Source organism: Ammodytes marinus (assembly GCF_949987685.1).
Source record: "Ammodytes marinus genome assembly, chromosome: 17".
NCBI lineage: Eukaryota > Metazoa > Chordata > Actinopteri > Uranoscopiformes > Ammodytidae > Ammodytes > Ammodytes marinus.
In genome coordinates this window covers 7,220,210-7,234,652 of record NC_137221.1, presented here as the reverse complement: position 1 = coordinate 7,234,652, position 14,443 = coordinate 7,220,210, and the positions used below count along the sequence as shown (strand labels likewise).

Sequence of the window (14,443 nt, the reverse complement as noted above, 5' to 3'; positions counted from 1 at the left end):
TTTAAAAAAAGATTTGTTGAAAAGACATATTTCTTGTAGTAAAGTATTTATAAAGTTATTTTTATTAAACGTAGAACTTTTTAGGTGCGTAGATTTTTCAACATCAGCTAATCTTTTTGTATACAGCTGAAAACACAAGGCCATATGATCAAGAACATACAAAAAATGTAAGACTTTTCTTCATTATTGACGTGCCATGTCAGAGGGGGATGCTGTTGCTGATGAAGTCACTATTTCCCTCCCATTTCAGAATTCCAAAGTTACAAAACATTGTATGGGGAAAAAGGATTATGCTATTTTAAGGATGTTATAGTTCCCACTTTGCAACTTTACATGCGTAATTCATAATAAAAGTTGTTGTTTATTAATTTTCTACTGAAATCTATGTGAGTCATTGAGTTCAGTTGTTTAGCTTTAGCTCTAACTTTGCTTTTGACAGTGTGTGTGTGTGTGTGTGTGTGTGTGTGTGTGTGTGTGTGTGTGTGTGTGTGTGTGTGTGTGTGTGTGTGTGTGTGTGTGTGTGTGTGTGTGTGTGTGTGTGTGTGTGTGTGTGTGTGTGTGAAACATGAGTTAAACAAATCCAATCAATTCAGGAAGAAACCATCCTTTACACACAGCGTTGTTATCTTGTCTCATTGCTCCACCAGTCTGTGACCTGTGTGACATCTCAGCCGTCAGTCAAACTAATGGCTCTTAAACAAACACTGTAGGACATACAGTAGCTGCATCTTTACTTTCTTTATCATTCTATGTTTCTGACCTGGATAAGACTCATTCCCCTCGGTCTGAGCAGCGGAGCTTAATGGCACCAGCTATCTTTAGCCGCTATACGCTGCTGTATAATGATAGTTTTCAAGCCTCAGGCATGTTGTGGGCTGACACTCTCTCTCTCTCTCTCTCTCTCTCTCTCTCTCTCTCTCTCTCTCTCTCTCTCTCTCTCTCTCTCTCAAACCACTGCTGTGCGCCCAGCTGTGCTGACTCATTCTATGTTATGTAGGTGGTGTGTTGTTGGTCTTTACACCAACCTGCAGTGAGATCTCATAGCCTATAGAAGCAGCGTAGCAGAGAGCAGACCTGCCGGTTATGACACCAAAATGTCAAAAAAAATAGATTTCTGAATATGACAGTTGTGATAATAAATGTCACAGAAATGTCATAAAGTAGAAGTCACATGTAAAATCCATAAAAAATGTCTTTCACTATAACAGCTGTCTGTTTACGAGTGGAAAATCCCATCCCATAAATTAAACTGTATCTCCATGATAATATTACAGTGTTAATGTTAAATGTCAAAAGCCCTTCCCTGAACAGTGAAAGTCCCAATCGCATCAAAGTAACTGTAACAAGGCTCAGCAAGATGATTCAAAATGCCTTCTACATTTTCTCCAGCTGTTGTTTGACTCTTAAATAAAGTCCCGGCTGTCTACAGGTCCTTTACCAACATCCTGTTTCATTTAGAAAGACGTCAAACTATGGAATCACAAAGTTAATTCAAGGCTTCCTGAATAACAGGTCATCAGCCCTACGAGTCTAAAGTAGACGGTGTTCTCTTTCTGTAAGCTCTGGTACTGTCGGAACTTGTTGATGGACGGCAGTGGCCAAGGTCAGACATAATGGAATACGCGTGTGCTTTACTGTGTGTGTGTGTGTGTGTGTGTGTGTGTGTGTGTGTGTGTGTGTGTGTGTGTGTGTGTGTGTGCGTGTGTGTGTGGCGTGAACAGAGGAAGTGTACTACTGAGAGGACAAAGTGAGAGATGAAGGACAGCTGGGATAAAGTACAAGAGGTCTGACCCACATTCCTGGTCGCTGTTATGATGTGGAGCCGCTCTGTGTGTGTGTGTGTGTGTGTGTGTGTGTGTGTGTGTGTGTGTGTGTGTGTGTGTGTGTGTGTGTGTGTGTGTGTGTGTGTGTGTGTGTGTGTGTGTGTGTGTGTGTGTGTGATGAGGTGAAGCCGCTGTCTCGGTGCTGCACAGCGCGTACAGTCTGTGCCCTTGTTTATGTTTTATTTTAAGGTTCATTATCTAACAGGTTATTTTCAGGGTAAGACTTTTCCATTAAGGCTCAAACGTTTTTTATATCGAGATAAGTTTACGGGTCATGGACAGAAGTGGAAAAAGTATTAAGGTATCTGACTTAAGTAAGTAAGAGTACTAAAACCTCACTATGATAATAGTAAAATGTGTCCCTTGCAAGTCCCCAAACTGCATAATAAGTGCAATACATAATTGTTGAAGTATTCCTTTATGATTAATAAAATGATTAAGGATAACATGCACATAGTGATGAAAGAAAATGCCGTATGGGTCTTCCATTACTTGGTTGAAGCGAGGCTGTGTGCCTGTGTATGAATGTGCTCGCCCATGTGAGTACTTACAGCGTCTAAGGGAAGCCTCTTCAAAACCTTGTTCTGTTTCTTGGGCTCTAGTTTGTAGACGTACTTGTCTGTGACCAGCAGGCCTCGGTCTGTGCTTTTGTTGAATCTATTCACCTGAGAGAGAGGAAGAGGAAAGAGAGAGAGAATAAAGATTCACATTTGTAAATTTTTCTCTTTTCTGTTCCTGCTGAGCAACTTTATTTATTTTGCTACTTGATATTGCTCTCAAAATCAGTGAATATCTCCTCTTAAACCTGTTTGTACAAAGCCTAGGCTATGTAAATGGGCATGTTGCTATCTATGGTGGGCCCCTTTGTTTAGATACCCTTTGTTTACATACCAGTTTACAGAGCCTAGGCTGTGTATTAACACTGGAATTTTTTCACGCGCACACACAGTACATACAGGTAGTGGATAGTGAGGAGATATTCACAGATTTTGACAAAAAGAGATTTTGTCAACAAACATTCTCAATAATCGCTGATCAAAAAAGACAAAGGCTGTTTTATTTCCCCTTACAAAAGCCCACATATCCTCAGATAAACTTTGGATGAAGTTAGTTGAAGCCCTGATTAAGAAAACATGTCCACTATTATCCACAGGGGGAAGATAAAAGACAATATGAGGATTAATAATTATCTTTATACAATAGGAGTGAATTTGGTAGCTCATCTTCATTCATGATTAATCCCTTTGATTACATTTTTATCTCAGTCTTCAGTCCAGTGTGTGTGTGTGTGTGTGTGTGTGTGTGTGTGTGTGTGTGTGCGTGCGTGCGTGCGTGTGTGTGCGTGCGTGCGCGTGCGTGTGGCACAGTGTATTTCACCGCAGGAAAATGAAATCTTAAAAGAGGAGCTGATACAAAAGAGATAGAAATTGCCAAGAAGGGGTTGGAACAGAGTTGGAAAAAACATCCCAAAGCTATAAAGATGCAGCAAAACAAAAAAAACACATTTCACACAGTATCACTGTGTTCCTCTGTACCTTCCTACAGAAGCCGGAGAAGAGGACCTGACTGAACTCGTCTCTGTTCCTCAGCTCCTTGGAGAATCTCACAAAGCCCGAGCTGGTCTGAGGACAGTCTCGCACCTGCAAGGAAAGTAAAAAAAGACCCAAAGAATTGCATCACTATGGACTCACTCACATCCCCTTCCCCACTCATTTCAGTTACTTCTTTCAGGCAGACGCTCCATAGTACCTTTGGCTAAAAAAAAAAACTTTTGTTCCCATACACATTTACACAAGGCCAAATAGACACTACTTTGCTTTACACACGTGTATAGGAGTGAGTGTGTATCTCGTTTTAAGTCGTCAAACCTCTGTGTGACCTCCCTCAGCCTCTTAAATCGCTTTAATTCCATACGCAGCAGATGAAAGCTCGGGGGGGCCTCTGGCTGCCGTTTACCAGACATGGTGTTTGACGCGCAGTTAGAGACGGAGTGCGGTGGCTGATGCTGGAGCTAAACTGCCTGGTGGGAAATACAGTCTAGGGGGGCTGCTAAGTAGGAGATCTAAAACTGTGTCATACCCTCCCTTAGAGTCTTTACTTTTATAGGAGCATGTTAACAAAGAATGTTTATGCATTAGCTAGATATACAGTATATTGGGTAAAATGTCAATGAGTTTATAGAGTTCACTGAAACAGAGATGTATGGCCAAAAGTATACTAACACCCCTGGCCACACTTTGGTCTGGCTTTTCATGGTCTGAGCTACATCCCAGAGAACTAGAGAGGGGAAATCCTAATGCACTGCAAAATGCGACTGGATGTAAAAGGACAACTGGGTAATTGTTGACACACTTAATTTGACAGGCAAGTATTTAGGACATCCTTTTCTAGAGACTGTACATTTGTTTGGTGTGATGTCATCTCATCTCTACTTCTGAGGATAGACTGAATTTGAAAATAACAACATCTTGAGATCTTGTTGAAGCTTTGTGAGACCTTCACTAATTGCTCTTACTGTCTCTTTTCCACTTTAACTCTTTCTTTCTCTGCTCTCTGTACTAAAGACCCCTAATCTAAGGCAACAGTATATACAACACATATATAAGTCACGATCCAGCCTGACTGGTGCCACATTACATACACGTATCAATACTGTAGGTCTTTGTTTGAATTAACGAGCATCACGTGAAGCTGTGGACCCTTAAGGAGGGCAGCGAATCATGGGCCGTCTGACTCAGGAATCTGCAGCAGTCATGCTCTCGCTCCCCTGAAGGCGTCAAACAAACCTCAGATTAGCTGCTAAATGAGCCAACTGTGGTATTCATTAAGTTAAGGCTGTGTTCACAAGCGCCATCCTTATTTAGTCTGTAAGGGTGTTTACTGTGAGGCCCGTCACATGCACCCTATATGCATGTCTATCTATCTATAGAAATGGGGTCAATATTGAGTGAGAAAAATAAATAAATAGATACTGTATATATAAATGTGTGATTCTTACATTGGCCATGTAGTCCCTCTCCCAGGCCCTGCCCACGCCCCAGTCTTTCCTCTCTCCGCTCAGTGCCGTCAGAGCAGCCACTTTGGCCCGAACCTCCAGCATGTCGGACGGAGGGATGTTCTTCACAATCTGCCTCGCCCACCACCTGAAGGCAAGGCACCAGGGTGGAGTAAAGTAGATATCTTAATTACACCAATTGCCTCTTGAACTGTTGTTTATTCTTGACATTTCAAATGTATTGTTTACATTTGGACTTTTTTATCAAATGATCACATAAAGAAAAAAACGGTCCTCCTGTAATATTATCTTCCATCCTCTTAGTTGAGAGTTTGTCACAAGTAAAATAAAATTAAAGACTAAATATTTTACTTGAATATTCTTGTGTATAGTGTATGAGTTTCATGTTGTGTGTCCTGACCTGCGGTGCAGATTGACTGTGATGGTGTGAAACTGGTTGAGAGCTGCGGGCGGGTTCGGCCACTCCACGGTCTTTCCATAGTCGGCCATGTTTCGCACGTTAGCGAACCTGCTCTCCACCTCCCAGAAGTGGGCCTTGACCTTGTAGCGCTTATAGCAGCCCATGATGGCGTAGATCGCCCGCATTCGCCGGCACCTCATACGAGCTAAGGCCCCACGCCACACCTGTTATAACAACAGGGATGTTACAGACAAAAAGGAGAAATGAGAGAGAATTATTTTATATATTTTTGGGGAATTTTTGTGATTTTTTTAATGTTTTTTTATAATTCATATTTGTTTGTGTCTATGTATTTTTGTATATAGTTATATATAATTTGTAAATGTATTATTTACATTTAATCTTAAATTAATTTACATGTAAAAAAAAATGTAATGCACTATGATGATGTCATCATGGAGAGTTTCGTTTATTCAGAGAGCTGCATTAGGACCGGGAACATTGCGTTTTATACCGTGTGACATTTTAATTTATTTTAGACTGAATCCCATTACAGTCCCAGTGAGCTTGAGACTAACTTGTGCCCCAGTTAAAGAACTAGACATCTAAAAGTAGGTCAAGAGAAAGAGTAAAGAGCGAATGGTATTTTATTAAGTGAGCTAGTGAGGTAACTGACTCTAATGTGACTGTACTGTGGTTCTCATTAATTATCCCAATTACTGTTACAGGAAATTAGGATTCAAACTGGCAGATAAATTCTAGTCAAACATATAACCAGGAGCCACATATTCATGAGGCAAACTGCAATCTCCGCTCGGAAACCCTGCGTTTGAAATGGGAAAAGATAATGTTGTAAGTGATTAACTTTAATCACATGATCCGAGCTGCCTGTGACATTAAATTAGTTATCCGTGACGATTAATTGGCCTGTCGGATCAGAAATCCCTATCAAAATAAAAGCATGTATATTTCATGACTGACCTTCTGCAGTTTTTGTTTAAAGTACAAATTGTACTTCTGCTTTACTCGAGTATAATCTATGTATGTTACTTAATGCATTTTCTTCACTACATTTCAGAGGGAAATTTGTACTTTTTACTCCATTAAAATTATTGTATAATATTAGTTAGTAGTTACCTAATGAATTACATTTTTTCACACAAAACATATAAAGAACTTGTGAATGTATTCATTAGCTCTTTTTAAACATACCAAAAGTTCATACAAGACCAGCTGAAACATTTGTTGATTGGTAATTTGGCAGAAAATGAATTGGCTGGTCAGAGTATTTTTACAGTTAGGTAGTTGTACTCTAACAGACGTAAAAGATGTGAATACTTCCTCCAGCACTGACCTTCTGCAGGAACAGCGCCAGAATGGGTATGAGGGCGTTTCTCTCCTGCTCCAGGGTGAAGAGAGAGCGCGGCGTTCTGACAAACAGTTTGGTGTGACCGTACGCCACGTCGTCCTGGAAACCGTGCTGCGTGACGATGGCCTCCACCGCCTCTCTGTCCGTCCCCATCAGGTGGTTGGGCCAGGTGTACTCACACGTCATTTTATACCTGCAGAATGTTCGGGAGTAAAGTGAGGAAATGTATGAGAAACAAAGATGCTGCTCAGTACTGTATATCTGGGTTAAGATACACAAATGGAACAATTACTCTTTAAACTATAACTGAAACGGTGAAAAAAAAGTAGTTTTATTAGAGATTACTAAAGACTTCAACAGGCAAGAAGGGTTTAACAAAATAAGATACCAAGTTGCATTATGGGAAGTGTACGATCTACTGTTTTTGGACCTTGACCAATATAACGGACAAAAGGCCAGGGAAACTTGGCTTCACTTCATCTGAAATCACTGGATTATTCTGATGTAACACAGAGCGTGTTGTTGTCTTACCGCTGTAGGAAGCGAGCGTAGGGCTGCCTGTAGGCGAACCCCGCCCGGCGCACCATCACATTCTCCATCAGGCCCAGGTAGGCCACCTGGTGCTGGCAGCGCGCGTCGTCAAACAGCACCGCGGACTTCATCTCATTGGGCTTTATGCAACGCACATAGTACGGCTCCTGGAAGAGGAGACAATGTAGACCCAGGTCAGTCCTCAGATCATGACTTTGTTTTTAAGTTGTTTTGATGAGAGAGAAACTCTTTCCAATCTTTTTTTCACAGGACTTCTAAGTAGGGACCAATGAGGTATTACATCATTATATTACATTTACTTTTTATTATATGTTGTAATGAATTGTCTTGTCTGTGTCGTTTGATATTGTGTGATATTGTGTCCTTCGTTACTTTTTTTTTACTGCTGCATAACAAATTGGGGAAAAATAAAACTTGAACTTGAAAATGACTGTAGATCGCTTGTGCATCAATTTACAAAAATATATAGTAATGCTGCAGAAAATTAAAGTTTAGATTCAACCAAAAACACTTCAGCTATAATAAAAGTCCTGCCATAACACTAACAGTGTTGCTTAATCAAAACACTTGCATTGATTCGGTGTTTGTATGAATGAGGCGATTTTGTTACATAACACTTTGTTTTATCACCTGCACAAACTTGTATTTGTCTTACATTTTTCTTTGCATGTTTATATCATAATTTTCATCACTGCTGTGGTTCTCACTGTGCAAGTCAATAAACTACACACAGCTTGTAAACTATGACAGCTGAGTTCACTGACCTTAATCAGACACTTCAGCAGAATATACAGTGAGCAGCTGAGCCGCACCTACTTATGAACAGCACATTAAAGCTATAATGCGTAACTTCTGTCAACCCCATGAGTAATTCTGAGTAATAACAACAACACTGTCGGCGTGTCTACATGAGGTAAGCCTTCAGATAGTGCATGTTTTCTTATTTCTTCTGCTGTACGTCCACATTTTTTCTTAGCAATAGAATCAACAACTGAAACATTTTGTGGGATTTTTCTGAGCTCCTGCCCCAGTATCAGAGGTCAACACCAGTTTGTAAACACTGCCACACTGAGAAATACAGAGAGAGTGTTGTGGAGCTGATAAGCTTAACCAACTTTGTGTCGAGTCGTTTGATGATGGCTTGAATGTAACCGGCATTCATTTGTGTGCAAAAGTCACGCACTGTAGCTTTAAACTTAAGACTTTGAAGATGATAAAGTCTTTATTGAGGACGCTTGCACCTTGACAGTGGCCGCTGTATTTCACTGTCTGTCGGTGAATGATGAACAAGGCAGAACGAAGTGAGCACTTTCTGCCCCCCGACAATGTCGTCCATCAAATCAATGATGCATGTGTGTGAACCCGCTTTCAACTCAGCTCAGACGTTATAGGGAAAGGTCTAGTCTTTGGGGGGTTGGGAGCAAATGAAGTGGGCAGAATGGGCACAGGGCCGCAGGTGCAGTCGAAGAAAAACATTTGCCTTTTCAACGTGACCTGAAGGGACAAAAAAAAAAGCAATTGCCAGGGGAATTTCCTTGATTTTACCTCGGCAACATCAAGACGAGATGCTACAGCAGGCTGACAGCGGGCCGTTCTAAAATAACAGCAGGAAATGTCAAACTTCAGTCAGTGAGACGGGGCCAGGAGAGGTGAGACACGCATTTCGTCGACCACCATCATCACCTCCCCAACTCCCCATCCATTCAGACAGGAGGCGGACAAGCGACCTACAAAAACTGCTTCTCTGTGACACCGAAAAGAGCACATTGCTATGGATACATGTACTGGACGGATGTGCTGTGCTGCTGCTGGCTGTGTATAGTGTCATGGATGTAGAGGAGCCCTCAGCGAACGTCGACAGCCTCAGAATAGTCGGTGACTCATTCAGGCTTCACTGGCACCAGTACAGACCAAACTGGTGCAGAGCATCCTCGTAAACTGGTGCGAAGATCTATGATGACAATAATGCTGAATCCCATATGAAAATATGAACTCAAAGTCAAACCTCCAATGGCTTTGATGTGACACATATGAGCATTATGTAATGGCCATCCCTGATGCTGGGGGAATGTAGGCCTAAGGGAACTCAAGGCCTAATTAAGATGGGGGGGAGATTGCCTTGACAAATTTCGGTTTCAAATCAGAATGCCAGCTATGAACACACATGGCCTTGCCCAAGAGTTTAGACAACATCCATACGAAAAAGCAAGGTTTTCATTGATTATTGATGAAGTAAATGTTAAAATGGAAACATTATCTTAAGCCATTATATAGCGAAAGAAAGCACTTAAGGTATCTTTAACCAAAGTCCATAAACTGCAGATGCCATCCACAGCTTCCCCCATTGGGTCAAAGAAGAACAGGAAGTCTAAAGCACTGACCTTGCAGGCCAGTTTCTCCACCAGGGCCACAATGGAGGTCTTGAAGAGCGTGGCCGCGGTCAGAGGTCGCTTGGTGACCTCTGTGATGCCGAGATGACCATCTGGCCACATCTCCTTCAGGACGGGGTTGGCACTGTTTGAGAGAGAGAGAGAGAGAGAGAGAGAGAGAGAGAGAGATAGAGAGAGAGAGAGAGAGAGAGAGAGAGAGAGAGAGAGAGAGAGAGAGAGAGAGATAGATAGATAGATAGATAGATAGATAGATAGATAGATAGATAGATAGATAGATAGATAGATAGATAGATAGATAGATAGATAGATAGATAGATAGATAGATAGATAGATAGATAGATAGATAGATAGATAGATAGATAGATAGATAGATAGATAGATAGATAGATAGATAGATAGATATAGAAGGAAGTAAAGAGCAAATAAAGGACGTCACAAAGTAGGCCAGCAGAGGAGGACCCATTTATTCACTTAACCCAGTTACTGAACTGTCGAGAGCTTCATGATGTCAGTGAAGAAGACTGTGTGTTGGCACCTGTTGTACATGAGACGCTTGAAATCCTGGAAAAGCATGTCCTTGTTTTTGTCCAAAAAGCCCTCCACGGAATATCTGCAAGAGACGAACAGGGAGAAAGTGATGAGAGTCGCCCAGAGTAATTGGCCAAAAGTAGTTCAAGAGACGGAGGGAAGAGGAGCAGAGGGAGTGAAGTGGTGCGTCAGAGAAAATGAGTCTCAGGATGTTTAAAATAAGAAGGATATTTAAGAAATCCCTCTGTACACCAAGCCATTTCTGGGCTCCTGTCACATTTTTACTCACTGTGGGCTAATTTCTCACTCTATCTGCAAGTCTAAGTAACAAGCACAACTATGGCTAGACGCATGAACATCACCAGTTCCTTCTATACATTGGACCTTCTGCAGTCTTGGATTAGAAGAATTCTTGCCAAGTGGCTATACATCACAGCACAAAAAAACATGGCTGCCCCGTCATCTCTATGAAGCACTGAATTTGGTGTTTTTTACAGCATCTTGATCATACAAATGGTTGATTATTGGCAAAGGACATGTGGAATGCAAGAATTTGATGAAGTATTGCTTTTAGGCCAAACTTTGGAGTTGTATTCATTAATGATGCCAATACTTTCCGAGGCGCATCCAGAGTTAGTCAGAAATTTGAGAATCTAACGAATACAACAGTGTTTTCAGCTTCTGGTTATGGGTAAGTGTTTTTTTTTCTTTTGCAATTTTTCAATCGCAACATGCTCTTTTAAAACCTGCCCATGGGGATTTGTGTTAGCAAGGTAAGAGTGAGTTCATCATTTAAAAAAGGTCACCATCATGACGGATTCAGTCAGACACAGTCCCCAGGCCGGAGAGCATCACTCGCGCCGCTTAAGAGGATTTACAAAATAAAAAACACGGTCAAAATTTTTCCCGTTGGGCAAACGTTTTAGAGACGAAAAAACAGAAAACTGATTTAATCCTTCTGCCTTTTTGGTGTGGGTGAGGTATCAGTGGGAGGTCACGGGTCGCTGTTGGCACGGTTACATAAGCCATCCAGCCCCCCGGGGGGTGAGAGAGGCTGTAGTGTAAGTGCTGCTGCCTCAAATGAACCTCTCTCCCTTTCTCCTGTCTCACTCCTTTAATTTAATTTAATGATAACTTGTTCCGAGTGGACGCTTTGCTTCGAAAAGTGCATTCAAAATCCGACTTAGCGCTGAAAGATTAACAGCTATCAAGGACTTGTACCACATACAGTATATTTTATTTTACATTATTAGACTGTTAAAACAATTTTTAAAAGAATGTGTACACAGCATTGATGTTGTGAGTGGTGCGATACAATTGAAATCACTTCAAGTAAAGTACAAGGACTTTGGCACTACAGTACTTGAGTGAATGTAACTAAATTAGTTACTTCCCAGTATATCACACATTTTGCTCTACATATTTTCTCTAACAAACAAACACACACACACACACACACACACACACACCATGTCACATGTCGTCTGGCCTTGTTTGTGACTGTATCCCCGGCTGTCACATCTGGAGGCAGAGGAGCGGAGGCTATGACAGATGTGTCCCTTTGGTCACTGACGCAAAATAACCACCTGACTAGATCCCGGGAATCTCGCCGACTAGAGAGAGAGCAACTCACGCACATACACAGACACACACACACACAGACGCGCGAATACTGTACAATAAAAGCAAATGCCATTCTTCTGTTTATGTGAGAGAAAAAATATATATTTCATATATAATTTTTATATTATTCTATTTTTTGTGTTTATTACACACTCACACAAACAAACAAGTATATATACCTACAGGTTATATTCCTAGTTTCGTAATTATATGTGTAGATATTTGGTATGTTAAATTGATCTGTGTTTGTACATTTATTTTATTTATTCAATTTTTTTGTTTTGTTTTTATTGCACACACACTTTGGCTATGTGAACTCTTGTTTTCCTGCTGTGACTATATAAAACCCTCTAGAATTGGATTGAGACAGTGTGAAAAGGGAAAGAGATAGCAGCAGTCACACAAAAAAAACACAAAAACAAGCCACAACACGCATTCACAAGGACAGGAGGGACAGGAGAGGACGCGCGGAGATAACGGCTCTCCAGAGGCAGGTGGGTAGTTTCCAGGAAAGTATATTATTTCCAGTATTAAGGTCGAGGCTGGTGCAAGGAGAGGCTGCATAATACAAGGTTAGAGTGAGTACACACACACACACACACAGAGCCAGGTGACTTTCTTTGCAATATAGAACCTGAATATATGTTGTGAAGTAAGGGGAATATGATTTATCTAATGGCTATTTAAAGGTGCACTATGCAGTTTCAATGGAGAAGGATTTGTTTATATTTGCAGAGCCTGCAGTTTGTCAAAAAAAAACATTTTACTCTACATGTAATTCTTAGTATTTAATAATTCTATAATCCTTTTTTCGAAGTACCTGGAATCCAACGTAGGACTAGAATTTGTTTGTAAACCAAACTGTGAGCCCTGCTGCTGTAAACAGCAATGGTGAAACAGTACATTTTCAGGAAGCTACCTAACTTCAAACAGTGTTCCAGTGATCCGATATTCCTGTGAGGAAAGCTTGTTTATGCAGTTATGAGAATATACCTTAGAAAATGTTCACTTCTCTGACACACCCAAAGTCACATACCGCAGCTTTAAAGTGCTGTATGTGCAGGCTGAGATACTACAGGGAATTCAAATTTGAACGGCAACGGGAGCCAGGTGAGCGCTGCAGCGGAGAGAGGGATGAGTAAAGAGACGATGGAGGAGGAAGTAGGTCAAAGCTTGTGATTGTGTTGGTTGGTAGAGCGTGGATAGAAAGGGTGGGGCCACAGGTTATATTTAGGGTATATTTAGCTAAAGTAAGGATGAACTCAGATAGGTTGGCATGAATCCGAGGGACATTCGTGACCAGCAATGTACGAGGGGTGATGGCTCAGATGAAGCAAGATGACGGGGAGGGACAGCCATCTGTCATTACTACTGCAGGTCTGTGTCACACGGTGCTGTTATCCAACACGCAAAGCTGGAAATATAAATAAGTGCATTTACTCAAGTACTGCACTGAAAGCCCCTGACATAACCTGGTTGCGAAATATAAATTTCTCGGTATAACGTTAAATATTTTCCGTTAAATGAGCAACAATCATCTTTGTTGTTGGAATAGAGTATATTATCTGTGTCCTATTGGTACTGTATACTTCAGTAGAAGGATCTGAATGCCTGACATGGGGAGGGAACATACACAGCACAGGGATTGTCTGGAGCTTCTGATATGAATGAAATTGCTCTATGTTTGGGTTTGTGTCCGACATGGTGTTAGCCTGGATCAAAGTCAAAGAACCAAAATAAACCCTCTTTACTTCCAGCTCTCCTTGATTACTGATGCTGCCACATCACGCAAGAGCCAAATTTGTCTCATCAGCTGGCCACATCCTCCCTAACCCTCCTGACGTGTGTGTGTCCCCTTGACATATTGATGTCCTTGCCCCTGTAGCTAGATTGAGAGCGGTTACACGTGAGCGGTGGGGATCTTCTGACTCCTGGCCAGGGGCCCTCAGCCCAGCTGACCGCTGTGACGTTTAAATCCAGGCAACACGTTAAGGAAGTGGAGCAGTGATGGAGAAAGACACTGGACAAACAGTGTGATCTCAATCTTAAGCTTAACTTGTACCAACATAAATAAATAAAAAATACCTCCAGGATTGAATAAAACAGCATTACAGCAGTTTTCTGATGTATTACAAGATACTGTTTACATGGACTTTTTAGGCACTTTATAAGGCACTGCATTAAGCAGGCCTTTTTTGCATTATCTTTGTTCATTCATGGGAGTTATGTCTATGTGTTTATTTTATTCTATGAATTGAAATGCTAAAAAGCCTTGATATGTATATATGTGTTTTATAGTGTTAGATTTTATCTCTGATCAAATAAATCATATGAATTATGTCATAGTGGCTAATATGAACATCTTGTTTGCCCTCTTAACTAAATACTCTCTGCCTGCAATTATCGCTCAAAAACACATTTTATCAAAAGATATCAAAATTGAAAGCCCTAACAAGTGACAAAATCACATGTTCCTGCTGTTCTTGGAAACATCAACAAATTATCTTTTACATTTGCACCTCAGACCAAATGTTCTCTCTAATAACACATAATTATATTATCTGAACCATACTGTCTGTCGGGTAATTTATTCTAACACGTGCAATAAAAATCACTTCATTCCACGTGCCTTTTAAATGAATGACTAGATGACAGGACAATACTGTCTGGCACCAGTGGATTCAAAGTGTCGCCAGCCATTAAATAGAGTGAAAAAGTATGAGTCATCAAATGTTACAAATC

At 41.0% G+C, this 14,443-nt stretch overlaps 1 protein-coding gene across 2 annotated transcripts in view; it reads right to left on the bottom strand.

Moving 5' to 3' along the window:
* The window catches only part of myo1g (myosin IG), a 44,257-nt gene that overhangs the window by 13,646 nt on the left and 16,168 nt on the right, over positions 1 to 14,443 (bottom strand). For both annotated transcript variants that reach the window (XM_080046019.1, XM_080046020.1), the window contains 8 exons: positions 10,086 to 10,160; positions 9,542 to 9,674; positions 7,140 to 7,306; positions 6,594 to 6,801; positions 5,240 to 5,463; positions 4,822 to 4,966; positions 3,359 to 3,463; positions 2,375 to 2,488 (listed from right to left, as the gene is read on the bottom strand). In XM_080046019.1, the coding sequence (XP_079902145.1) occupies positions 2,375 to 2,488; positions 3,359 to 3,463; positions 4,822 to 4,966; positions 5,240 to 5,463; positions 6,594 to 6,801; positions 7,140 to 7,306; positions 9,542 to 9,674; positions 10,086 to 10,160 (1,171 nt within the window). The remainder of the gene's footprint in view (positions 1 to 2,374; positions 2,489 to 3,358; positions 3,464 to 4,821; positions 4,967 to 5,239; positions 5,464 to 6,593; positions 6,802 to 7,139; positions 7,307 to 9,541; positions 9,675 to 10,085; positions 10,161 to 14,443) is intronic.